This window comes from Chaetodon trifascialis, chromosome 5, assembly GCF_039877785.1.
Source record: "Chaetodon trifascialis isolate fChaTrf1 chromosome 5, fChaTrf1.hap1, whole genome shotgun sequence".
NCBI lineage: Eukaryota > Metazoa > Chordata > Actinopteri > Chaetodontiformes > Chaetodontidae > Chaetodon > Chaetodon trifascialis.
The window spans coordinates 19,791,854-19,816,662 of record NC_092060.1 but is presented as its reverse complement, the minus strand read 5'-3'; the positions used below and the strand labels follow the sequence as shown (position 1 = coordinate 19,816,662).

Genomic DNA, 24,809 nt, shown 5'->3' with positions numbered 1-24,809 from the left:
TTAATTGCAGGAGCGGGGCTTAATTTTATCAACTGACCTTCCGCACACAACTCTCATTAACCACGGGACAACCTGATCCTTCCCTATTTTCTCTTTGCCAATCAAATACTTGCCTCTGTCTCCTCAGTCACCCCATTGTACATCCCCACCACCACCTCCATCTCTTCCCACAGCCCTATTCATATTCCCATTCTTATTCTAGTCGCACAGCTCCATTGTGCAGGTGGGTGCCACACTCTGTCTCAGTCTGCAACTATTTTCTCACAGTTTCCAGGCCAAAGACACTAACGCCTCCATCCACAGCAGCTGTCTGTATACATTAGCCTCACTCTTTACACGGCAGTTGATGAAATGGGATTGAACCTGTGAAGGTTTCTTAAATTCTTGTGTACTTCTCTCTGCTTCGATTGCTCCGGAGAGACAGCTGAGGTTGTGTTGTTTTTTTATTACCCAGGGATGCACCCCCTGAAACTTTTTCACCACCGGTGCCAATTTCGGCTTGAAAAATTTAGGTATTGGCCTGTACAATAATAAAATAAGTCAGCAGTCCTCAAGCATTGAGCGATGAACAAAGAGGCGGGATTATTTTTCGCTGTAAATAAAATCATCCCTCTGGAACCTAAATGTCCTGTGCTGTTGCTCTGTTCATTAACCTTGTCTTTGTTTCTGATCACACAAGTGTATTGTTTTAAATATCTCTTGTAAAATTTATATGTTATGTTGCACCATAAAGGCACAATCTGCTGCTGCTTTAATGGCCTTTCAGCTGTTTAAAGTTTGATTGTCTTCTGTGAGATTGAATGAAAACCCGGCAGATCATCCCGCACATACAGATGAGATCTAGTTAGCCTCTTTAATGGACAGTGCTCATCAGCCTTGCATGCTGTTGCACACTTGAAAACCAGATCAATTCTCTCAGTTCATTCATCTCTGTGTCTTAATGACGACAGTCCGAGAGGAGAGTGGAAACGTGAACAAAACTGGCAGAAAAGAGCTGCACATGATTAATTATATGGGGCGAAAAACGAATGTTAGAAAGGAGTTAAATGATTTGAAAATATCACATTTCTCTTGCCTGACATCCACAGTAACTGTGCCATTACTTCATGGTTCTGTTCAAAATGATGTACTCTGCTGTCAGCACCTGCACAACATAAACTATACTATCAGTTCATCACTGGAGACCTGGTCCCTGGTGGACTGGGACTTAGATTTATTGCTGTGACATTGATCATTTTAAACACATTTCTCCACTGTTTTGTTTGACTGTGTTGCTCTACTCATCTACTTGATATCATTTTATTCACATATTTGGACTGCAATTAACAAATATTTTCCTGTAACTATTCATTTACTGGTTATTTTCTTGATTAATCAATTAATTCTTAAAGTCTTGAAATGGGCAAATTGTGAAAAATGTCCATCCCATTTTCTCAGTGCTCACAGTGGTGTCTTCTTTTGCTTTTTTTGGACCGGTTGTCCAGAAACCATAAATATTCAGTTTAAAATGAGATAAAACAGAGAAAAGCAGAAAAATCTCATATTTGAGAAGCTGGAATCATCACATTTGGTATTTTTTCTTAAAAAATAAACTGTTAATTCATTATCAGAACAGCTATCGGATCGTTTGACTCATCATCTCTGTCCAGTACTTTGTTACTGTCTAGTTTTAATCATTAAGCAGTCCCTCCTCGCACACCCTCCAGCTCAAATCTTAGCTCAGTCCTTCTTTCCCTCCAAATGCTGACAAACTCACAATAACTATCACCCGACGCTGCAGCTCTCCTCAGAGCATTTCAAAGTCTTCAGACTCATTGTTTTGTTTTTCACTCACTGCTCTCATGGTGTTGTTTTCAGCTGCAGCAGGCAGCTGATTTCAGCAGAAAAACTGTAATAAACTCACTGTACACTACCTGCTCAGCACTAAACAGCAGACACACACAGTTGGCAACTAACTGGTGAACATAGTGGAACAAAAACGGGCTGAAAGGAGAGTGAACATTGGACTCGGGTTCATCAGGTGGCCAGAAGCACGATTCCAAATTAATGATAATGTTGCTCCGTATCTGCTGGATGCAGAAGCTGAGAACAGCCATGCTTGTAATAATTAGTTTTTTAATGCTGTTATCCCAAGATCATAAGTTAATTATTTTGTTATCTCAAGATAACAAAGCTCGTTTTCTCGTGATGACGGGTTAATTTATCTCGTTATCACAGGACAACAAAAGGCTGTTAACTCTTATTACTTATATTGTTTATCAGAGATCTGGGGTGCCGTGCCAGCATGCTTAAATGGCATCTTGACAACTGTAGCAACTGATTTAAGCTGAAAATGTCAAATCAATTAGTACTTATTATTGATGAACACATCAGACTGCACTTCAGTATCGCCTATTTATGTAAATAAAATTCAAACAGCCACCACTGTGGGCACTTTCTTTTCCAATCCTCCTCTGCTAAGTCCAATTCTTTTGTTTACAGCCCACTGGTCAGCAACACGACTGCTTTTCACCACTGTGCATAAGCCTATCCCTCACAATAATTAGCCATAATGTAAATACCCTCATATCAGATCAGCAGGGAAAAACATTCTTGCAAAGAGGGTAAAGATTTCTGAGAAGTCAATATGATTTGCTTTGAAACTCTCAAACCCACCCACAGCACAGTGTGTTCATATGATGATCCACTAAGAATTGTACTTAGTTGTTTCCTCTTGATAAATTATCTCAATATGTGGAGAAATCCGCCGTTTGTTTTCTCGAGATAATGAAATGAATTAACCCGTTATCGTGAGAAAACGAGCTTCGTTATCTTGCCAAGATAACGAAACAAATCACCGCCGTCCTCGCCGTCCGTAGCTGGATGTCTACACAGGCAGCTGTTTGATAACAAGTTCACTTATCAAACTGAAAGGTGATAATGTGTCAGGTGTTGTGTTTATGCCTTGTTCTCACTGCTCCCAAGTGTGGAAAAAATCAATTAACTGATTGTGCTGTATTAACGCAGTATTAACACAGGTTTAAAAATCTAGTTCTCACGAGTCGAGCAGCAGTCAGAGCCTTTTTCACTGACGTTTGACAGTGAGTTCACTTTTGAAGGAATTATGCAGCGAGTACAGTAATAATTCCCACAGTTGGGAAACATCCAGACATTTTTATCCAATAACAAAGAGGAGGATCTATGCTTTAATCTCATCCCATTTCTGCCTCTTTTATTCCTGCTCAAAAATACAGCAGCCAGGATTTTAACCGCTGCCAAGTGAAGAGACCGTAATAACCCAATTTTACCCTCTCTGCACTGTTTACCAGTTAGATGTATAATTGATTTAAACATTTTTACTGATCACATTTAAGGCTCAGCTAAATCTTCCTTCCTCTCGGCGACACTGGAGCCCTCTGAGCTGTGAATTAAGAAGCTCGCTCTGTCACTCAACTCTCAAATCTAAAGGTCACCGAGTTTCTCTGTTCGGCACATTCATCCAAAACCTGAATTTTTTTTTTTCCAGCTCGTTGCATAATTTTGCATAACAGAAAATACTGTACAGTGCAAAAACTGCAGAATTGCTTTTTTTTCTTGACAGAGGGCATATTTTTAATGACAGCTTCCAATAAGCATGCATAAAAACTCCAAAACAGCAGTCATGAATTTTTTAACAGTCCTCAGAGTCTCTCACATCACATAAAACCTGTCGCAGTGACATGAGTGCTGATATGTCAGCATCAGTGGGCGCCTGTGGTATTTTTGGGTGTTCTTTCCCCCCAAAAAACACGGTTTCCTTTCCCAAAGATGCTATGGTTGGGATCGATTTGAAGATTCTGAAATGTGCGACGGCTCGAGATGTAACATCGCAGTTTCTTTACCAACAAATACACAGTGCGGTCTTTGTTTGGTCCATTTCACCTTTGAACGCTTGTTCCTCGCTGAGTCTGGTCCAAATATTCTGTTTCAGCCAGAGGCATGTTAAATAATGGATGGATGAATCCATTGAAATTATTTTGTATGTGATTAATCTTGCACTCAGCTTCATGTTTGTGTTGTTTGAAACTACTTTCTTGTATTTTTTTTCCCTTTCAACCTCCACATTTCAGTTTTTTTCCCTTGTTTTTGATTTCATGAACTCAGCTAAGAAGTAGGTGCAATATATTAGAGGTTCATTTGGAAAAACAGATGTCCGGTTTGATTTGCTTTCCTAAAATGTGTTTTTTCTTTATTGTGCTCTCCAGTTAATATCAGTCAAATGTGTGCTGGTTTATTCATTTTAAGAAAAAGTAATCTATTTTTGCAAATGAGCTCTTCATATTATCAACTGATTATTTTTTCAATTGATCAATTAATCATTTAGACCAGAAAATGTAAGAAAATAGTGACAAATGGCCTCTTACAATTTCCCACAGCTGAAGGTGACATATTCAAACTGCACTTTCTGCCAGACAGTCTGATAAAACACATATTTCATTTCAGTGGTGGAAAGTAGCCAAGTACATTTACTAGAGTACTGAACGTAAGATCAAGGTACTTGTACTTGTAAGGTATATACACTACTTTTTTGTCCACCACATTTATTTGTAACAGAGTATTTCTACACTGCGGTAGTATTTCTTCCACCCCGATTTGAATCTCTTCATCAGTTCAGTTCAAGGATTCGCAGTCAATGACTGTGCAGTTAAGAGCTATGCGGCCGCATCACTGTTCAAATGCACTATACTATTTACAACAGTAAGTGAACGCATCACCATTCATACAACCAAGTTCAGCACTGATTCTGCCTGTCTTCAGTTCAGCAGGACAGTCTGTCTGTTGCTAATTCAAGCTGTTACGTTCAGTTCAGACAAACAAACCCATACGAGCATCGTATGTAAGGTCAATAATCTACAGTTATCGGATTATGATTATTTCTGTGCTTTTCGTCGTCTTTTAACAGGCTTTTAACGAGAAATTAACATACTGTGAATCACAGCTGAGCTGACAGCGCTGCTCTCAGTCACCAGTAAGTGAAGCTCCCCTGCTAGAAGCTACTTATTCACTCAGTGACAGTGTTGATTCAGTACAGTCAGTTCAGTTTAAAGATTCGTTGTTAGAGATTAGTTCGTCCGTAGCAGAAAATCCTCGTGTTTTAGAAGCCAGAAACTTTTAACAATTAAGCCATAATCAAATTAGTTCAGCGTTTCATTTTCTGTCCATCAACTAACTGAGGAATGGACTGAAAGTTTCAAGCCAAGTTCTTTCATTTCATTGGAGCATCACGTAAATTGACCAGTTCTTATCTCCTGTTTTAGCCTGATGCCGCTCCAACATCTGAGACCAATATTAGTATGCGTTCGTCTCCGGTATTGCATTGCATATCATAAGAGTCTCTGAGTCTTTTGCATCATTTCTTTCTCACAGAATATACTTTGAAGCTCTCTCCAAAAGCTGATGGTGTGTGCTATGATAAATGATTTAGACATCTGTCTGTTAAATGTGGCTCTTTCTGCCAGACAAGGTGGGTGTAAGCTCGAAGGCATACTGTAGCTGTCACTGCGTCAGGGGTAATGAGGTGAGATGGGTTGTAACCAAGTGCTCAACCGAGCAAAACAAAGCCATATGTTTGTCTAAAGGTGCCTCCGTTTGGGCTGCTTGGGATGTCGCTGTTGTCTGTGCGGCGTGTTGTGTGCGTGCGTCTCTCCTGGCGCCCGTGCTCCATCAAGCTCACACTGTGTGTAGCAAACGGTAAATAAATGGCGGTCGGCAGCCGCTCTGCTTTAGGCAGTGGCTCCGGCCCTTTAATCTTAGCCAGCCTCTCTTCCTCGTTTTTTTCCCTCATCTCTGACTAACCACCCTTGACAGGGGAAGTGCAGATAGGTAGGCTGCCTGTCGGCTGCGGGGCAAATTTAAACAAACGAGAGAAATAAAGGAAGGAACGGGAGACAAAAAAGGGAAACTGACAGCTTTGGTACAGGAGAATAATTATAGGCTAGAATGAAATTAACACAGGCGAATGGAGGGGAAGAATAGAGAGCGGTGGAGAGAGCGGTAAAAAGAAGAAAGAAAATAGGAGAGCGGCTTGTGCACTTTTCTTCAGGAGCGGGTTATGAGAGTCTGCGGGAGCTGAGGGAAAATGCTGAGCATTGTATGTAGAGCTTAACAGGTGTAACAAATTCAGGAGGTAGTCATTTGCAGAGGCTGCTGCCTATGCAGTCGCTGCTTTTAGTGTAATAGAAATATGAGAAGTTGCCCAACAGGGAGTGCATCCAGAATGCGTGTGTTTGAAATGTAGAGCGAGCAGGGAGAAGGAGATGAAAGAAAGAAGGTAGGTGAGAGTTGGATGCTGTCTACTACACTGGTTATCCCTCTGTGGTTTTTCCTTAAAAGTCTCTCTGAACCGGAGAGAAATTCCCCACTGAAACTTTAACTGCATTTCTTTCTGTGGCTGAGTGTGCATTAGTCTTCATACATCCTGTGACTATAGCCTGTAAATCAAGCATAAAGCAGTGAGAATAAGCGTTTGCATTTTGACAAATAGCCTCAATTTCAATTAATAGGACCATTAAAGCTCAGAGGAGAGGCCGATGCATGCACTCACAGCCTGTGCGAGTAAAAGAGCCTGTTCGCTCTGGGAAAACATCGCACACACTTACTACAACTCCTGACATGCACACCCCATCACATCAAGACCTCTCGCTCTCTTTCAGCATTAAAGCCAGAAAACAAGACAGCACACTCAAGGATTACAGCGAGAGGATCCGGACTGATGGGGCCGCTGGCATAATTGTGATAAATGACGGCCTTTTGTCAGCGTGCCACTCCATGAAGCGAAGAGCAGGCTTTTTCTAGCTTGAATATGTGTTGGGGGGGGGGGGATCCATTCACCTCAGCAGTTCCAGCATGAGCGAAACATAAAAACACGCAATTTTCGGTGACTGCAAATCGGGCGTTGATTGACTTTTATATAATAGCAGTTTTGAAAGTGTGAGGCAGCTATTTGTCCCAGAGGCCTCTTGGCCTTGAATAATTTGGACTGACTCCTGCTGTTTTTCCCCCTATGTGTGGGTGACAGGCTGCCAATAACGCTCCTACATAATAGCCAATGAACTGTCAACACTAGGCGAGTATGAAACACTTTATTAGTTTGCACTCTGTCCTGGAGGTGTAGCTGACAACAGCTGTGGAATAACTTCACAGTACACACAAGGTAATATGACCAAGTCCCACATGGTGCACATAATGCGCACGCCTCATGACGACTCAGAGGCTCATGGTCCAATGAGGAAACAAGGCACTTAACTGTACTGTACATCCTCTACACCTGCTGCTCTGACCCATAATCCCATGATGCCCAAATACAACATCCACACCTTAATAAATCAGTGAATGACTGGCTCCATCCATAATTCAAATGGAATTAAAAAGTTTAACTCTTTCTTCTCAAGTGAAAAAGGGGATTTGAGGGTTGGACAGGCAGCGGGACAGTTTTTTCTTCGTACTTTTGAAAATGACTAAGACTTTTGAAACATGTACAAACGACAGCAGAACATGAATTTTGAATGTGTTCTGAAACTGTAAAGGGATTACTTACATTGGCATTCTGTCTTTGTAAACAATGTACTAAAATAGACCCTTACTGTGGTTTGAGTTGCAACAGGATTAAGATGATGCAAAATGCTTATTGCCCATCTTTAAGCCGTCCCATTGAAAGAGTTTATTTATGGAAATGGCGTCTTTCATAAATATTTTCAATCTTGAGTTATGCACATTTTGTTGCACTAAAATCGTTACTGGATGTTTTTGACATCAACAACAGTATGCATTTCTAAAATCATCTCTAGCTGTTGTTCAAATTCTGCATTTAAATCAAGTAAAAGACAAAAAGCACAGCTTGGCAGGGATGGCCGGGCACGAGGCCCATGAGTCTGCAGGTTTTCACTCCAACCAAACACCAGTGAGTGATTTCACTGATTAATATTTCCTGCCAGGCAACTAATAAGTAATAACAGCTGGTGTTTCCCTTTGGTTTGAATGAAAATCTGGCAACCACAACCCTGTGTTGGGATCCTCCGAGGGGTTGCAATAATAAATATGGAAGGTCATGTCATAAAAATGTGATGTATGAGGAGAAAACATCCACTGCACATATATGTTTATTGTGGTTTTCTGACTCTTCTCTAACCGTTTTTTATTGTGAAAAGGGAATAGCTTTACCCCTTACGGCCTCTGAAACCTATTGAAATAAGAAAAATCTAAGAAGGGAGCGTCTCTTGAGATTGTGAATAGACTTTGATTTTAAGGGCCACAAGCCAAAAAGGTTTGGATTCACTGGGTTATACTCTACATTGAAATATTTGAGCACTGTGTAGAGGGCGAGTTTTACTGGTAGATGGCTTCTGAATCATATCTCTGTGGTACTGATGGTAAGAATAATTCATCCCTCCTCTGTATTAAACTTTCTCTGTGAAGGTTCCTTGTAAAGTGACAGAAAATGCACGCTAAAGGTCACTATAGGTCTGTATTTTGGCATCCGATGGAAGAGTGTTGACCTAATATTTCCCACAAACCACATTAACTGAACTCATATTGAAAAAATAAGCAAATCACAGATGTTTGTTCCCCAGCTCCAAACTGCACATGGGAATTAATCAGAATGAAAACTGTTAGGGAGAAAACCTCAAACTGACTTCAAGGTGTCAACACATCTGTGGCATTGTGCCCAGATTAAAGAGGGAAGAAAACACTACTAGACTTCAACATACGTTTCTGGAATATTCTTTACAGTCTGATAGATGTGATCACAGTGTTCAATTTAAAAATACACTCCCACAAATCACAGTAATGCATTTTGAGTTACTCTTAGCACAACAAAATGTGCTGAAAGCCCAGCTTGCCAAATGCATTTCCACAGTTTTGCATTGCATCCATCGCTGTTGTACGGAAATTCAACACGTTATCTGTTTGGACTTGATACCGACTTGGCTGGTCTGCCTTTTGGATGTGGATACATGCTTTTGTGCATGCGTGCATGTTCAGAGTGACTCTCTAGAGTTCATGGGAGATGAAAGAGGGTCCTAAGGGCGTCTCTGTGGGCTCCAGGCTGACGTGGGAGAGAGTGTGGCTTTGAGAGCGAGACAGTGTGTGATAATGAGGGTGAGGGGCTTTCCCCTGGGCCTGGCCCTCTCCCTGCCCTGAACTCTGGCTTGGCAAGGTTGAGTCTCCTGGTTCTGCTCCAGCCACAGTCCCAGCTCCCGCAGCACCGCGCTCCTGCTTGTGTCTCTCCCAGGCTGAGCTCAGCTTCACAGCCAGAGCCAGCAGGTTCTTCCCCAGGAACACGGTGGACACACGAGAGTCCCTGTACCACAGCATGCCTGTGCCCCTCAGTGCCAGGGTGAATATGTTGATAGTGACCAAGCTGAGCCAAGGGTACAAAGCCTCCTTACGGGGCCCCCTCTGTCCCGGCAGGCTGGTGGCCCCCAGCTCTGTGAGGGCCACGCATGGCAGCAGCAGCAGGAGGGCGTAGCAGTAAAAGAAGACCAGGCCCTCGGCCCAGATGGGCAACCTCTGCTCAACGACCCCTCCAGTCCCTGCTGCAGACCCTCCCTGGGCCTCCCACAGCCCCGCCTGCAGGTCCAGCACATCCAGGAGGTCCACTACCACCCACAGGAGCCGGCCCCGCACCTCCTGCTTCCTGCGCTGCGGAGTCATGTGGTCAGCTCCCGTCAGGATCAGAAACAGGGAGGGCAGGCAGATGGACAGCAGGAGCGTCAGGGTTTTCCTGGCCAGCGGGTCGGGCGGCCGGCGCTCCTGCCTGTAGTTATGGCAAACGAAGAAGAGCTTGAGCTGGAGCAGGGACAGGAACAGGAACCAGAGGGCATTGGCAAAACCACGACGCGGCGACCGGGCCTCTGACACCACACCGGCCGACACGAAGCGCAGCGCGAGCAGGAAGCCCACGTCACCAAGCAACACTGCCGCGTACTGCCACACACTTGGTCCGGGAAGACCACGAGCCCCCAGCATGCTCTGCTCCAGCAGGTAGAGGTCCACCACTGCCATCGTGCTCACCGTGACCAGGGTTGATACGCACACCTGGGGCGTGGGCACCATGCCTGAAAGAGACATGCACATAAGCACAGTGGTAAATCTGTTACATCGACAGAATTCAGAGTCCGCTCACATCGCATTACACGCCGCCATCTGTTCTCAGTGAAACTGACAAGTCTGCAGGATAAGACCATGTTTGTTTTTTCCCTGCATTAATTCAGACCAAATGTAAAATATTTTTGTGCTTGTTGCTATGGTTTAAGACATTGGCTGCCTAGTAAGCAGTGAGTGCCCTTCATCTTTGGCCAGAGCTACATCTACCCTGGCTGCTCAAGCTGAGAAGCCTGTTAGATTGTGTCCTTTTTTTCCTCCGTGGCTCGTTGAATTAAATAGTCTTCATTTTCCATAAAGATCATAACATTGCTTCTTTTTGATTCTGAGATTTTCCCCAAGTTCTGTTTGTTGTTGTTGTTTCTGTTCTATTTTTTTTGTACTCATCTTATTCATTATTAATTAATTGCATTCAGACGCAGCTAGGTGCCCTGTCAAAGCCTTTTCTTTGCCTCTATAGTCTGCCATGTTTATTCTCACACTGTGCTGCAGTCTTTAATCATCACAAATTCCCCTCTCATTTCAGATGAATATTGATAACTTGCTATTTGTTTAGAGATGGGTTCGACTCATGTCTTCGTGTACACACTGTGTACGTCTGGGTGAGAGCATGCAGGCAATGCTAATTTGGCTGAATATGAAGGGTTTTTTTTTTTTTGCATTGCAGCTCATACCTCAGCCACGGACAGTATAAACCTCACTATTGACATAGTGTGAGAAATGGTCATTGACTTTATAGCGTAATCGAACCAGCGTCTCTTTATCGTGTTTAGCTGTAAAGCACAGCACAGACCAGTGGACTGCCTGTTATCTGCTCAGCACCAGTCGGAGGGTGTCAACCCGTCAACTGGATCGATGAGATTATAATATAAAATCATTACCGGCTCAGATGTGTTGTAATGGCAACAGTTGAGCGGGATCGAGCAAAAGATTGTCAGCGTGATTGCGGCCTCTGAGAAAAGTCTGCCAGTGTAAAGTGAGAATTGATATCTTTCCAATGGAAGACGCATCACTTCCCTCACTGTAAGACTAACAGGAGCTCTGCCATCTCCTCAGTGCTGTTTGAATCATTGAAAAGGGCTGAGGAACTCCACTGGGTGAAAAAAAGGGGTTTTGAGATTGTGTATGCGTGTGTGGAGAAGCAGAATGAGCATATGACTGCAAGTGAAAGATTAATAGGCCTCTTGGCTGTCTACATGCCTAATAAAGTGTTACTGCATGATGGTAATAGTTCATAAATAAGCTCAGGGGGAGAAGGGGTGAAAGTGATGAAGAGGAAAAGACTCAAATACAGATACAAAGTGACTTCCACCCACTTATATGAAGACATGCATTTCGTGTGCCAGCTTGGCCTGGATGAATCCAAATGTATTCATCACAGAGGCTATTGAAATATCGCAGACATTAGGGTTTGTTCTGCAACAGATGAATCAAAGAGATGAGGAAAGGAACGATCTCGGCTGATTAATCCGCTGGGAGGCATGGTGGGAGGACGGGCACGGATCATGCCAGCATTCGTAATATCTGATTGTCTATGAAGCCTTTTGTCTCAGCACCGCAACTTGATTATCATTCCCCCAAAATTGAATGAATTTCACCAAGCCACAGATTGAGAGGATATTGGAATTTAAATTTGGTTTTTCTTTCTCTGGGAACGAACTGGAGGGGGTGGGGTGGGGTGGGGTGGGGGGGGGGAGGGGAGAAGTTTACAGCCACTGTTGCAGCTGGCTTTTCCTCGAGGTCGTGCCTCTTAAGTTATTCCACCTGCGCCTTAAATTTCACCCTGGAAATCTCCCTGTCAGCCTGTGTTTGTGTTTTGAGTCTCTGTCAACGCTGTGTAATTTATTCTGTCCTGAGTGAGGGACCAGGATGACAGCCCGCGTGTCCACTCAGCTCATCAATAATGGCCAAATTCATCATTCCCCTGTCTGGGAAGTGGCACTGCTGTTGACAAGGTGAGGTAACCTATTTCGCTGTAAGCATGAGTAATGGCATGTAATAGTTCAGGTGAAAGATGAGTTCATTTTCTTTTTTTCCAGCTGTGAGCGCTTGTTCTGCTCTGCTCTGAAAATCCATTTTTTTCTGCTTCTTGTCTTAAAGCTTATCATGTGTGACACTAGTGGACAGGGCTGTCCCTCCACCCAGGCTAGTGTCTAAGTAATCATCCCAAAAGGCTCCTTGCAACACACACCCACACTGACAGAGATGAAGCAAGGGGTGGGGTTTGCCACTTGCACTTGTTTTCTATTAATATTGGGTGATTTCCAGGTGGACAGAAATCCATGTAGGGCGAAAAGATTAATCCGTCTCCACCCACAGTTTATTTCCATAAACACGCCTCATAGAGCTCCAAATTACATCAAAGACCAGAAACCCCCACAAGTTATCACAGGTGCCATTGGAGCAACAAGGGCATCAGGACAACATCTCTGCCAGTATGTGCAAATGATTAATTAATAGAGGGCCAGGCAGCATGCAATCCCTGATAATGCACTGCTGAATAAATCCCCTCCCCAGACTTAAAGCCACATGACTGAAACATCTGTTGATTTGTCAGGTAGCAGCCAAAGTGTTGCCCCAGAACCTTGTTTTTTTGTTTTGTTTGTTGTTTTATCTGACAGAGTTATCGCGTTTATTTTTTTCTTGAAAATTCGTGGTTAGCATTTTGTGCCCCAGCATGCAGTGCTGTGGTGCGACGTCTTGCATCCTCTGGCAATTTAACAACCTCTATTAAACCGCTTGTCTGCAACACCTGTTTCATAACTGCCCTATTAACAGCAGGTACCCTGGTTTATCCGTGCACGGCTGGTAGTAAAGTGAAGCTTTAGTTACCCAAACCATTCGTCTTGCACTTGGGCTCGATGCTCCTGGCTTGATTTAAAGCAAGTAAAGCCTCTTTTCCCCCACCAAGTAGAAGCGCTGTCGGTGACCAATAAAGTCTCTTTTATTGTCGTTGATGAGCCGGCCGCGGTGATAAAGTCCTACAGTCCGGCTCTTTGTACACAGTCAGGCTCCGGGAGAAGGCTCATCTCGAGGCTGCAAGAGGGGAAAGTCATCGCCACAGCCACACCAAGCAGACCCGAGTTTGCGGGAACAAGAGGGAGAAAAAAAATCGGCTCACACTTAATCAAGATTTCCTCCCGCCGTGCAGATCTGGCGTGGCCGATATCTCCGATGGCTCCGCGCTTTTGTGCAGAGGCTCGATCTGGTTCTGAAGCTGGATCTGTCACCTCCCGCAGTGTCTGCTTCTGCTGCTGTCGGGTTTATCTTTTGACACAGCAGCGGGGGCAGAGAGCCGTGCAGGGGGCTGCTGCTGCTGCTGCTGCTGCTCCTGCTGCTCAGTCAGGCTCCGGCTGTGCGGAGCGGCCGGGGAAGTCGGTCAGAAGTGGAGCGGCAGCATCAGCGGCGACGCGGAATCGTTAAAGTGGGGACCGCAGACCGATCCAACAGAGAAAGATGGCTCATGCGAGAGGAGGCAGAGCCGTGCAACACGCAGACGAGGACGAGGGAGAAACTCACTCACGCTGTCCGAGTTTGGTTGTGCTGTTAATTTGTAAGCATGTTACGTGCTCCAGCACAGACCTCCCACCCTCCTCAGTTTTCTCCTCCTCTCCCCAGCCATCAGCTGTGGAAGTTAAGCTGGAAGATGCTATGAATACTTGAAAGCACCCAGTTACAGTATACTCATTGGTTATGGTAATCATGATGATGCCACTCGCAGAAGATTAGTTGTATTGTTCGGGAGCAGGCTGATACCTTATTTACCCTTCCTCGCTTCAAATGAGAGCGGAGGAAGTGGAGCGAAAGATGCTTGTAGCCTGTAGACACATTTAGAGCTCAGAAGGCAGATGTTACAACTTTAATTAGTCCTCCCTCTGTCTGCTTACTGTCTTAGCCACACAAGGAAATCATCCCTCTGTTGTAGATTAACTCATTACAGCCGGCTTATTGCATACTTAAACAGAGGGATTGGGAATTTCTGAAGCAGATCTGGTCCAAAATGAATTTTTGGAAACCGTTTTGAAAGACGGCTGCTTTCCTTGTTCAAGAATTTAATTTTGCTTCCTTTGTCAGCCACCGAGGCAATTATTATTTTTTCTTAGGGAATTTCCTTGCATCACCTTGCTTTCAAGGTAGTGCTCCTTCAAGTGCATCTGTAGGTATTCCAATCTGCACCTTTAGCAAAGGCTCAAGTCCTCAGCTCCCTCGTTTCTGTGGCTCTGAGTGTGCGGGTTCATTTTAGAGTGAGAGGTTTAATCAGACTGGTGAGAAAGGGGATGGAGAGTCATCTTTCTTGTCAGATTCAGCTCTGCGCTCTGCTGGCTTCTAAGAGAAGAGAGATTTTCCATTTTCCTCACTTCAGCGTGGGATTTTTTTTCTCCTTCTTCTTCTTCTTCTTCTTCACCCCTCTTCTTCTTTCTGTCACCCATCTCCTCTTGTTTATTCTGTTCTCTCCTGCATCCTGCTACTGTGCTCCTGTTTTCTTTCTTTTTGTTCCCTGTGGGTGTGGTTGAAGGTCATTCTGAACACTGGCTCACTTTCAGAGAGAAGGGGGGGGGGAGGCAGGAAAAAGGACAGGACAGAACAGTGAGAATAGCAGAGGAGGGCGAGGGGCAGCCAGGCGGACAGGCTGCCCACAGTACTGTGCAGTCATCACTTTTTGCTTCAGACATGATTGGGGAAGTTTGGAAGGACACATGGGGTTACAGACTGTCCAAGAATGCTAAAGGCATCAACAGTGAACAATGCTCCACATTAGCCGTGAGGCTGACCTCCATGCACATGGCGAACAGGGAGCCCTTAATCCCTTCGCCTCCCTCCTCTTGGCTCTTACTCTCAGTGTCATCTCAGAGTATGATTTAGCATTACACCCCTGTGACATTTTCAGACTCATGATGGCCAGTCACAAGAAAAGGATCAAAATTCATCCAGCAGATGTCTTTTTGTCTTCTCCCTCGTCAAAACCCGGTGCCTGCGTTACCCACAATGCAAATCACCAGCAGTTTGAGCTGAGATTCGTGCTAGTATGTGCTAATGTAGCCTCGAGTGTTAGCCTCAAGTTGAGATAAGGAGCAGATTTTCTTTATTTTCAAACTTGTCTGCAGCCCTAAGCTGACTCAAGTGACATCACTTGAGTCAGCTCATCAGGCTGCACAGCTCCCTCTGAAACCACAACAGGCTTCATACAGCTTTCTTTCACGCATGCACCATAGTTCTCCCCAAGAGCCATAGAGACTTTGGTCTGTAAAATTGGTGCGGTTTGCCTTTAAAAAAAAAAACATTTTTGTAGTGTACAAAATTCACTATTATCTCTCTGAATACTCCACAAACACAACACACGCTTTGTTACAACATTGCTATCAGTTGTTGTTGCAGTCAGTCTTTATTCCAGCTCCTGACTCCCTTTTCTTTGTGTGTCTCTCCTCCACTTGTCAGCGTGTCATGTGATTGTTCAGTCATCTCCAGCGTGGAGCCTCAGCTGCCTGCAGTTCAGGCTCCTGCGTTTCTGCTGCAGCCTCCACACGTGATTAATCATGTGAAGTGGCAAAAAGCACAACACTGTCAAGACTGTGAGGGAGACCTAATGGAGTTGAAAATGGGATGTTTTGTCGTGATGCAATCCATTTTGTTCCACCTTCGCCCGCTCGCTTGCTTTCTTGCATTCACCATGCCCTCAAACAGCAAATTCTTCTTCTGGTGCCAGGTGCCAAAAGTGGAGCTGTATCTATTTTAAGCAAAGATCCAGACAGCAACAACACCACTGTGAAGTGAGGTTTTGGCTTGTTTTGGCTGTTATAACGATGAGTCTCTGAATTTGGTTTGTTCCGTCAGTTCTGCGCTCACGCCCGTTTGAGCAGCGCTCCTTTTATGCATGGGCTGTATATTGGCCTCAGCACAGTTCACTGGAGGCTGGGGGTGAAAATCGTTTTCATTTTCCACTTTTAAGACTAATCCACTGATTCCAGGGTGGAAAATCAAGTAAAATGCATGTCCAGCGTGAACTCAATTTATTTTGTGCTGTTTGCTGTGTGCGGCTGTGTCTGTTAGACCTGAACTGACCTGCCGCGCTCGCTCTCAGTTACCTCCTCTGCAGCTGAGGGTTCAACATGAAACCTAATCAGCTGTATGACGCTACAATGGGGCTGAATGAGATAAAATGCCAACAGCGGAGCAGATTAAATGAACAAGGTAATGAAGGTAATGAATGAGAGTGTTTCACACTGAAGAGTTTAATTAACCTCACCTCCCACCAGCCTCTCTCCACTGTAACACCTTCGCCACCGTATCGCGGCCCTCCTCTGGGTCGACCGCCCGGGGGCCATTTATCGAGTAGCCTTGTGTGCCAGGGGCAATTAATCCCGCCTCCTGCCCCAAGGCCTTATCCTGCGTCTGTGTCCTTTATCTCCATGTTTGCCACGCTTCCATAAGCACAATACTTCTCTTGACCTACTCTCCCTCTCTTTCTCATCTACCTCCATCTCTCTCCCCCCTCCTCCTCCTCCTCCTCCTCCTCCTCCTCCTCCTCCTCCTCCTCATCCACTCCCTTTCTATTCCTCTCTCCTCTCATTTTTTTCCCCTTGTTCTCTCTGTAGCACAGACACCTGCGACCACACACAGTGAACACTTCCTCACCGTCAGCAGTCCCCGGCAGCTTAATATGCACACATACCCACTCTTGAACTGATAGTCTTGTCAGATTGAAATGAGGCTGAAGTGTTCATACATAAACATACACACACACACACACACACACACACACACAAACACACACACACACACACACACACACACACACACACACACACACACACACACACACACACACACACACACACTCACACACACACACACTCACCCATATTCATGAGGACCTCCTGCGGCCTTCGCTTTACTTCTCGTTCATATTGGTCAAACAAACCTCCTGTCTTTGCTCAAATATTGACCACGACCACTGGCCACATTTTGACAACTTTTATACACCTCAGCTGTCTCTCTCTTCCCCATTCCTGTCTCTCCTCCCCTCCATCCCCCCCCCCCCAACACACACACACACACACACGTGCACGCACACACACCATCCTGCCACACCAGTGCTACATCTTGTTAAAAAGAGTTAGTGAAGCTGAAAGGCCAATCACATTAACACGGAGGGAGTGTCAAAAAAGACTGCAGAGAATATGGTGGAAGGGTCAAATCAAATGGACACTTCTCAGATTTTAATTGCAAATGCCTAATTGCTCCCATAATTACGAGTAATAAGACTCTGCCGCGCTGATCTTGAATGGATCACATAGCAATTACTCACCACTGTCGCTGCTGGATTTGACGGCGAGAAATATCTTCGTAGATTAGCGTTTAATCCCGGTGCCCAGGATCTCTGAAGTCTTTGAAGATGTGTGGCTGAATGTCCTTGTCCACAGCCGGCGTGGAAGGCCCCGCCTTGGGTGATGGGCTGCAGCCATTTTATACTGGAGAGCGCCCGGCTCTAATCAGTCATGGTGGAAGAGAGAGGATTTATCCAGCAGCTCGGACTCGAGGATGATTAGATGCTCAGATGCAGTGAGCGGGGTTAGCGATTTGGCCAGGGCATGAATGTTACTGTTCCAGCTCTCCCTCTCCCTCTCTCTGATGTGAAGTTAGGGGAGCCAACCTTGAAAGTTGCGTTCATGGCACACCAGCCCTCTGCCACGTTTAAGGACTGTGATTGAAATTACCAACATGGTTCAATTTGTGGTAATTACTGCAGTTAAACTATTAAACAGCCTGAGGCCAAAATGAAACTTGCTCACGCTGTCATTTTCAGAATGTGAGATGCTTAGACTCTCGTGGAACAGCTTAATTAAAATATGATTACCTGTCTCTGGTGCATGCTTAATTGTGTGTGGAACTCAGGGCAAATGGTCTGCCGTCCCCAAGTGGGTCTCGCGTCCTCAGGCCAGTCTTTTTTCTAGTCTTTTTTCTCATTTGCCACTGTTTAGCCTTTTTTCATGTTTGTTCAAGCCCTTTTAAGCACCGACTGTCTGGTCAGGGAGGCCATGTGAAGTCTTTGCCTCTGTCTATCTTTAGAATAGTCGCTCCTCTGTCTGCATAATGTCTCGCCGTCCGTGCTTAAGCACATTTCAGAAGCATCACGCATTATCTCTGGCGGCTCGGGGAGGCCCTTTCATGGCATTGTGTGGCATGAAAGGGCCATCTGAGTCGGTGGGAGAGATCATTATCCGACATGGGCTGAACAGAAGGAAAGGAGCGGGAGCTGAATGTGTGAGGCAGAGCCCGAGGGATTCCTTTGACTCATACCCAACATCACAGCCTTTATACTAATCCATATTTAATTAGACTTTCTTTCATTGCTCCCTCCCCACTTGTTTACCCTTGCAATGTTGTTTTATGGCATGTGGAGGGAGGGAAGGGCACGGGTAGAAGGTATTGAGGTTGACATGGGATTACTATTAATAAGCACAGGAGGGAGGGGGGAAAGGTAGAGCCTAGTGAGGGCTCTGGGGATGTAGCTGCGTTTCATTTCATTAATTGGATATTGTAATTCAAACAGAATCCATCAGCTCTGAAACAATAACCTGCCTCGACTCATGATGTGATGTGTTAAAATTTCAATCAGTTTGTTGTGACTGTGTCAGCGGATGCATAGAAGCACCAGTGAGTAATGAGGAGCATTTTGGACACTAATGAAGTGATGGCCGCATGTAGATCGAGCGACTGATTAGAATTCATCAGGTGCTTTTGAAGCCTTTAGTGGAAATGATGTTCAGAGAAGTTTCTGCTCCGTTAAGTTCAAATAAATGTCTTCCGCGTCCTGTCATTGGAGAATGTCTCAGGATGACTGACTTTTCATCAGATCCATTATTAGAATCTGAATGCTGTGTGCTGCTCTGTTGTGGAGCAATAGAAGCTCGCAAGTCCATTAAAATGTATAAAACCCCTTTTTTTCTTCCTCTCGTGTCTGAAATGAACATTTCAATCAGTGTGTTGCCTTTGGGAAGGATGGCGGCTGAAGGTCAGTATAAATTTCTGCAGTAATAATTAGATTCTTTATTAGTCATTTCCACTGAATTCAGCTCCAAAGAGGAATGGTGCAAAGGAGCAGCATTGGCCGGGTGTTGACTTAATGTCACCCATCCATTTTGCTTTCGCTCTGGTTGGCCTTGCAGGAGTTGGAAAATGGGAGGCTCATTCATCACTGGGTTTCTCTGGCTCTGGGCACCAACATGCATTCAGTCATAGCTCCAGTGACAGACACACTCGCACACAAACACTCTGGAACAACAGAGGGCTGCGCACACGCGCACACACACACAGATGCATGTCAGTGTGAAAATAACAAGAATAACTAGCATGAAGTGTAAAAACGTCTCAGAATGTTACAGCGCACAAACACTCACGCTCGTCACAAACACCGTGTCACGCCTTTTCCCTGAACCATTCATGTGTGCAAATGTAGTCAGACCTCTCTGAAGTTTTGTGATGGACTGACGGCAGCCCCGGCATCTGTATTCTGGCGGCACGGTGTGACACGAGTGACGTTTGAATGTTCGCCAGCTCAGACTTCTCATACATTTTAAAACGATCCCCCCTCATTTTTCCACGTTTATTTCCCTGTTTTCCCATCCAGAGAGGAATCCCCATTGGACAGTTCTGCAAGGACTTCAATGAGCAAACCAAAGAGCTGAAGGAGGGCATCCCTCTCCCAATCAAGATCCATGTGAAGGTGCGTCTGCGATGCTCGTTGTGGGTCTCTCTAACCCATTCCTGACCCTCTACTCTTAGCACCCCTCCCTCCTACGATTGTGGTTAATTCCACTAGCTGCATAACATTACCAGAGCACTTCCATTATTCATACTCTACCACTGAAGTAAGCCTTTTCCATTTGCATTCATTAATGAAGCAATACCCAGAGGAACTTGGAGTCAAGAAGCATTAAGTGCATGCAAGAAATGTGAATTGCTCAGAAAAGGGGTGTTATGAGCTTGTAGTTTTTATTTTACACAGCATCGTGTTATTTGACTTGTCACGCCCCCCCTCCCACCTCTTTGTGTGTTGTTGCATATCTGTTGCGTCCTTTCTGCTGAATAAATGTGTGTTGTAATGAGGTTTGTGATGTAACGAGGGGAAGCCTAATCCTTTAAAAGGCGTGAATTTATTTTGACATGCAATATCCAGCAACAGCTCTGCCATCACATCAGGGGCCTTGCTGCTGCCCATCGTTGCCATCTGCTGGTGGTGCTCAGTGTGGTGCTCGTCCCACTCACGCTGTGCTGTGTATAGTCGCTATGTAATGTCTAATGTGTGATTACAACATGTTTCAGCCTCAGACATGAATGTTTCTCAGCTCAGCTTTAACCTCAGGCTTGTCTGTAGTTTTGAGCACATCTCCCAGCGCCTTTCATCTTACTTTAGAGGAACACGTTGACATTTTGGAAAATCCACTTATTCACTTTCTTGCAGAGAGTTAGATGAGAAGATCGATACCGCTCTCATGTCTGTGTGTTAAATAAGCCGCTGGAGCCTGCAGGCAATTGGCTTAGCATAAAGACTGGAAACGGCTAGCCCGGCTCTGTCCAAAGTTCAGGCTACCAGCACTAATTAACATTATGTATCTCATTTGTTTATCCACTAGTGCAGCGCCTGTTCAGACTGTGCCTGTTCAGAACTGGCCGATTACTTGGCCTCCAGTATTCCTGCCTGGAGCTTTCTCAAGATCCGCTTTTCCAAACAACTTCACACTCGATACTGTGCCTCCTCCAATATACCTGCCATGACGTTTTTACATTTTATGGCCTCACTGAAGTCAAAGCCCCATTCAGTGTCTATGAATAAGCCCCAGGTTTTTCATACCTCAGTAGTGCGACGGGGGGAGCTTTTGTTCCCTGGAGCAGGCAAGCAGGCACGTAGCATCCAGAGAACGTGAAGCATCACCTAGATGGGAGATCTCCAAAGGCAGTGCTGTCGCATCTCCTCCAGGTGTGACCATAAAACCCAAACTGACAAAACGGCAAATTTACAGAACTGTGATCTCCAGGCTCTCTTCCTTCATCTGTTCTTGAATGCACCGTAGCGATCGATGGAGAGCGAGCTGTAGCCAGCATGCTGTTCAGCAGTGTAAAAGTTACTAAGAGTCCTGTCTAAATACACTACACACTGTGTCCTTCTGGTGGTAATAATGCACTACTAATAAATATGCCTCGTAGCTCAAGAGCTGGCACTCCACACTGCGCTTCCTTGGGTCCTCAGCAATACACATGCCAAGTGTGAAGTCGATCGGATTAACGGTTGCTGAGAAAGTCCAAGGTCAGACTTGCATAGAGACTCCATTTTAGTGAGATACACAAACAGACATGTAACAAGATTCAGAGTCTACAGCGCTGCTCGCCGCTCTAACATGCTGATGATTAATTAGCTCTAAACATAAGTTACAGCTGAGGCAGATGGGAATGCCGTCAGCTCTTCAGGTGTTTGACCATAAACCAGATAGTAAACAAATTAAAATCTGACCCGATGATGGCACTGGAAGAGTCTGGGATCACTGAAGTTACCGTTCACCCTGAGGGGAACATGAACCTGAGCATCAGACTTCACGGCGATCCATCCAATGGTTGTTGAGATGTTTCAATCTGGACCAAAGTGGGGAACCAGCAGAGCAGCTCACAGACTGACAGTGCCATCCATAAAAATGACAAGTTGTGGATGTGCTGGAACTGCTTCTTAGCAAGCAGCAGCTCGGCGCGCTGACGTCCTGCTGTCTTGGCATCACACAGGTTGCCAGGCAACAGTTTATCTCTGTGTACGGTTTAAGCAAACAAGATGTCACCAATTAGTTAGTGAGTTTTAGAGCTTCAAGCAGCAAGATTTTGTTTAACTTTGGACAGAGCAGGCGAGCTGTTTCCTTTGTCTTTGTGCTCAGATAATCTTCTCTCATCTATCTTCAGCATAGAAATTCAAAATATTGCTGTTTTCCTTAAAGATTGTGGGGTTTCACCTGTGCCTCCACCATTCTTCCACCTCTCTCTGTCTTTGTATTTTTTGCTTTTTCACTTTGCCTGTCAAAAAAAGGGAGTAAATGTTTGTGTTTCATCTTATAGAAATGAAGGGGGAAGCAACAGCGACTCATTGAACCTTTGCAACCGATAGCTTTTCCACAGATAGAGAAAAACTCTGTTCCCTCCATTGAAAGGTCAGCACTGTTAGATAAACACGACTCAGATGACAAATCACCTGCTCGGTGGTATCTTCTCAGTTCAGCCTACAGTTTTATTGCCCAGCGTTTGTTTTTTATTTATTTATTTATTTATGTGACAGATAACAGATAATCCAAAGTAAACCCTCCTCAGATGATTTATTGATTGGCTCCATATGTCAGATTTTAATAAAGAAAGGTCGTAGGCCTGGTAATGAATGTGAATGGAAAGAAAAGGGTCAGAATAACACAGTGAGGCTGAAGAGATTATTTTTGCTTTGCTCCTGAGGGGAGGATGGAAAGGGCGCGCAAATGGGGCTGGAGAGCAGATGTGCAGCGGCACACAGTCCAAGATGCAGGAGGTGGACAAAATAATGGAAACACGTGCAAATGACTTTAAGTCATGTGTTACCGGCATCAAATTCAGAATATGCATATATTTACAAAAATCAATGAAGTTGAAGTAAAATATGAAGTATATCGTCTTTGTGCTGTTTTCAATTGAGTATTTATCAAAAGGTTATTAGCAAATCATCACATTGATGAACTACTTGATGGTGAGAGGGATGAAAGACAAAGCAGGTACTCCTGATTTAGAAGGAACTCAATAATAATAAGGAATAATACTTTATTTATATAGCACCTTTCGCACAGGAATTGGAGCTGAAAGTGCTTCTGCAACAGAGAAATCACATGCAGGCAGTGCTTCACATAAAGAAAAGACACAGAGCGAACATGAAAGCAGGGATACAGAATTAATGTGAATGAATAAGATGGAGAGTAAAGCCCACTTGATAATAATAGTAAAAATAAGATAAAATAAGGATGAAAATAGAAGCATCAAAGGTCTCCACATTCTCTTATTCCTTTACTACAGTGGCAGTCAGCAATTTGAAATTAAATAGGCGAGAACTCAAAGTATTTCGCCTCGTGTGCAGACACACACACACACACACACACACACACACACACACACACACACACACACACACACACAGCCCTCCAATTTCCCGGCGGACGCAGATCCACCACAGGTCTTGATTAACAGAAATAAGCCTGCTTCAGCCTCCCCCAGAACGTCTTCCCACGGGTTTAAACTCACTGTGGGTATTATCTGTGTCAGGCGCAGCCCGGAGCGGCCCCGAGAGAAACCACCCTGTTGTGGTGCTGTGGGGGTTAAAGAAAACACGAAACGCAATATTTATAAAGAGAATGCATAAGACAAAATGGAAAATAAAACCCACTGGGTAGTAGTGATAAAATAAAGTTAAAACAGACTGCACAGAATGCATGAAATCAAGCGAAATAGAACATTTTAGAAGAAGTGCATGAGTGCAAGGCAAAGTGCAAACACTTCAGGCCTGTATCAGGAAAGTTGAGGCTAGTTAAAGTGAAGAGACATGTTTTTAGCTTTCTTTTAAAAGAATCTTGCGAGCTGCTTCCCTGATATCTGTAGGTAGTGTGTTCCAGAGCTCCGGGGCATCACTGACAAAGGCTGCATCTCTGATTTTCTTTCAGCTGTTGCTGAAAACCTCCAATAAACCAGCAGCAGATGATCGCAGCCTTCTTGAAGGCAAAAGAGTGAATGAGGGAGTTATCAATGTAGCTTGGTCCTCGTCCATTAAGGGCTTTGTATACAAGGATGAGGACCTTGAAATCAATTGTTTCAGAAGCCAGCGCAGAGCTGCTAAAACTGGACTAATGTGCTCTCTCCTCTTGGTTCTGGTTAATCGACAAGAATTAGCAAAGACAATGCTGTAGAATAGACGAGAGGTGATGACTTTCTCAAAAAACTGCCCACTGACTCATCTAAGACCCTGAAGAGGGCCAGTGAGCGGTCAATACGATTCGTCTTAGCTTCAATCATGTAGCCGCGATCATAAAGGTCTCAGAACTTCTTGCGTGTCTGCTTTGAATATCTGGAATTCAATCGGTCTCATTGATATCACGTCCAAGCTTCAGTACGCTGATACTTCAGCTTTGAAATTCAGTTAGAATCTGCTGAAAGTGTTTGAAAACACAGGAAAGCTTAATTACAGAGTATTTTTGGTCAGGCCATAGCTACTATTGAAGACACAGAGGGCACATTTTCAGTGTTGTTTCTGTTTTAGGAGATGTTTAAATCCTACAGTCACACAGATATAACGCACGGTGGGTTTTGAGGCTGCTGCTCTTTACTTTCAGTGTTTGTGCTTTATGAGCAAAAGCAAATGGATCCATTCATTAAATTAAAAGCAAACAGATGAATGAAGCGTTTTTCCATCAGAGTTACGTTCACAGCTGTGTGGCGACTGCTTTAAAACAGCCATTAAACCTAAATCCTCGCATCTGAAGGTAAAACTGTTGAATTGAACTGCAACCGGTCACAGCAGGCCTGTCGAGCTTTGGATTTCTCTGTGTGATGAAGCGCCGTGGCGAGAGCAATAATCAGCATTTAAAGAGTTTGGAAGGTTGTCTTTTTCTTTTTCAAAACTAAAAATAAAAGTACAAAAGTGT

At 44.5% G+C, this 24,809-nt stretch overlaps 2 protein-coding genes across 3 annotated transcripts in view; one reads left to right on the top strand and one right to left on the bottom strand.

Annotated features, from left to right (window-relative positions):
* mrpl11 (mitochondrial ribosomal protein L11) overlaps positions 1–24,809 on the top strand; it is a 39,872-nt gene that overhangs the window by 11,371 nt on the left and 3,692 nt on the right. For both annotated transcript variants that reach the window (XM_070962363.1, XM_070962364.1), the window contains exon 3: positions 19,751–19,846. In XM_070962363.1, the coding sequence (XP_070818464.1) occupies positions 19,751–19,846 (96 nt within the window). The remainder of the gene's footprint in view (positions 1–19,750; positions 19,847–24,809) is intronic.
* On the bottom strand, positions 7,085–13,675 carry tmem265 (transmembrane protein 265). The gene is made up of 2 exons (XM_070963301.1): positions 12,955–13,675; positions 7,085–10,076 (listed from the first exon to the last, which is right to left on the bottom strand). Exon 2 carries the CDS (start codon positions 10,072–10,074, stop codon positions 9,010–9,012), a length of 1,065 nt encoding a protein of 354 aa, XP_070819402.1. The 5' UTR covers positions 10,075–10,076; positions 12,955–13,675; the 3' UTR covers positions 7,085–9,009.

Coding starts and splice junctions, on each gene's coding strand:
- tmem265 (XM_070963301.1), bottom strand. CDS start 10,074: ATGGTGCCCACGCCCCAGGTGTGCGTATCAACCCTGGTCACGGTGAGC.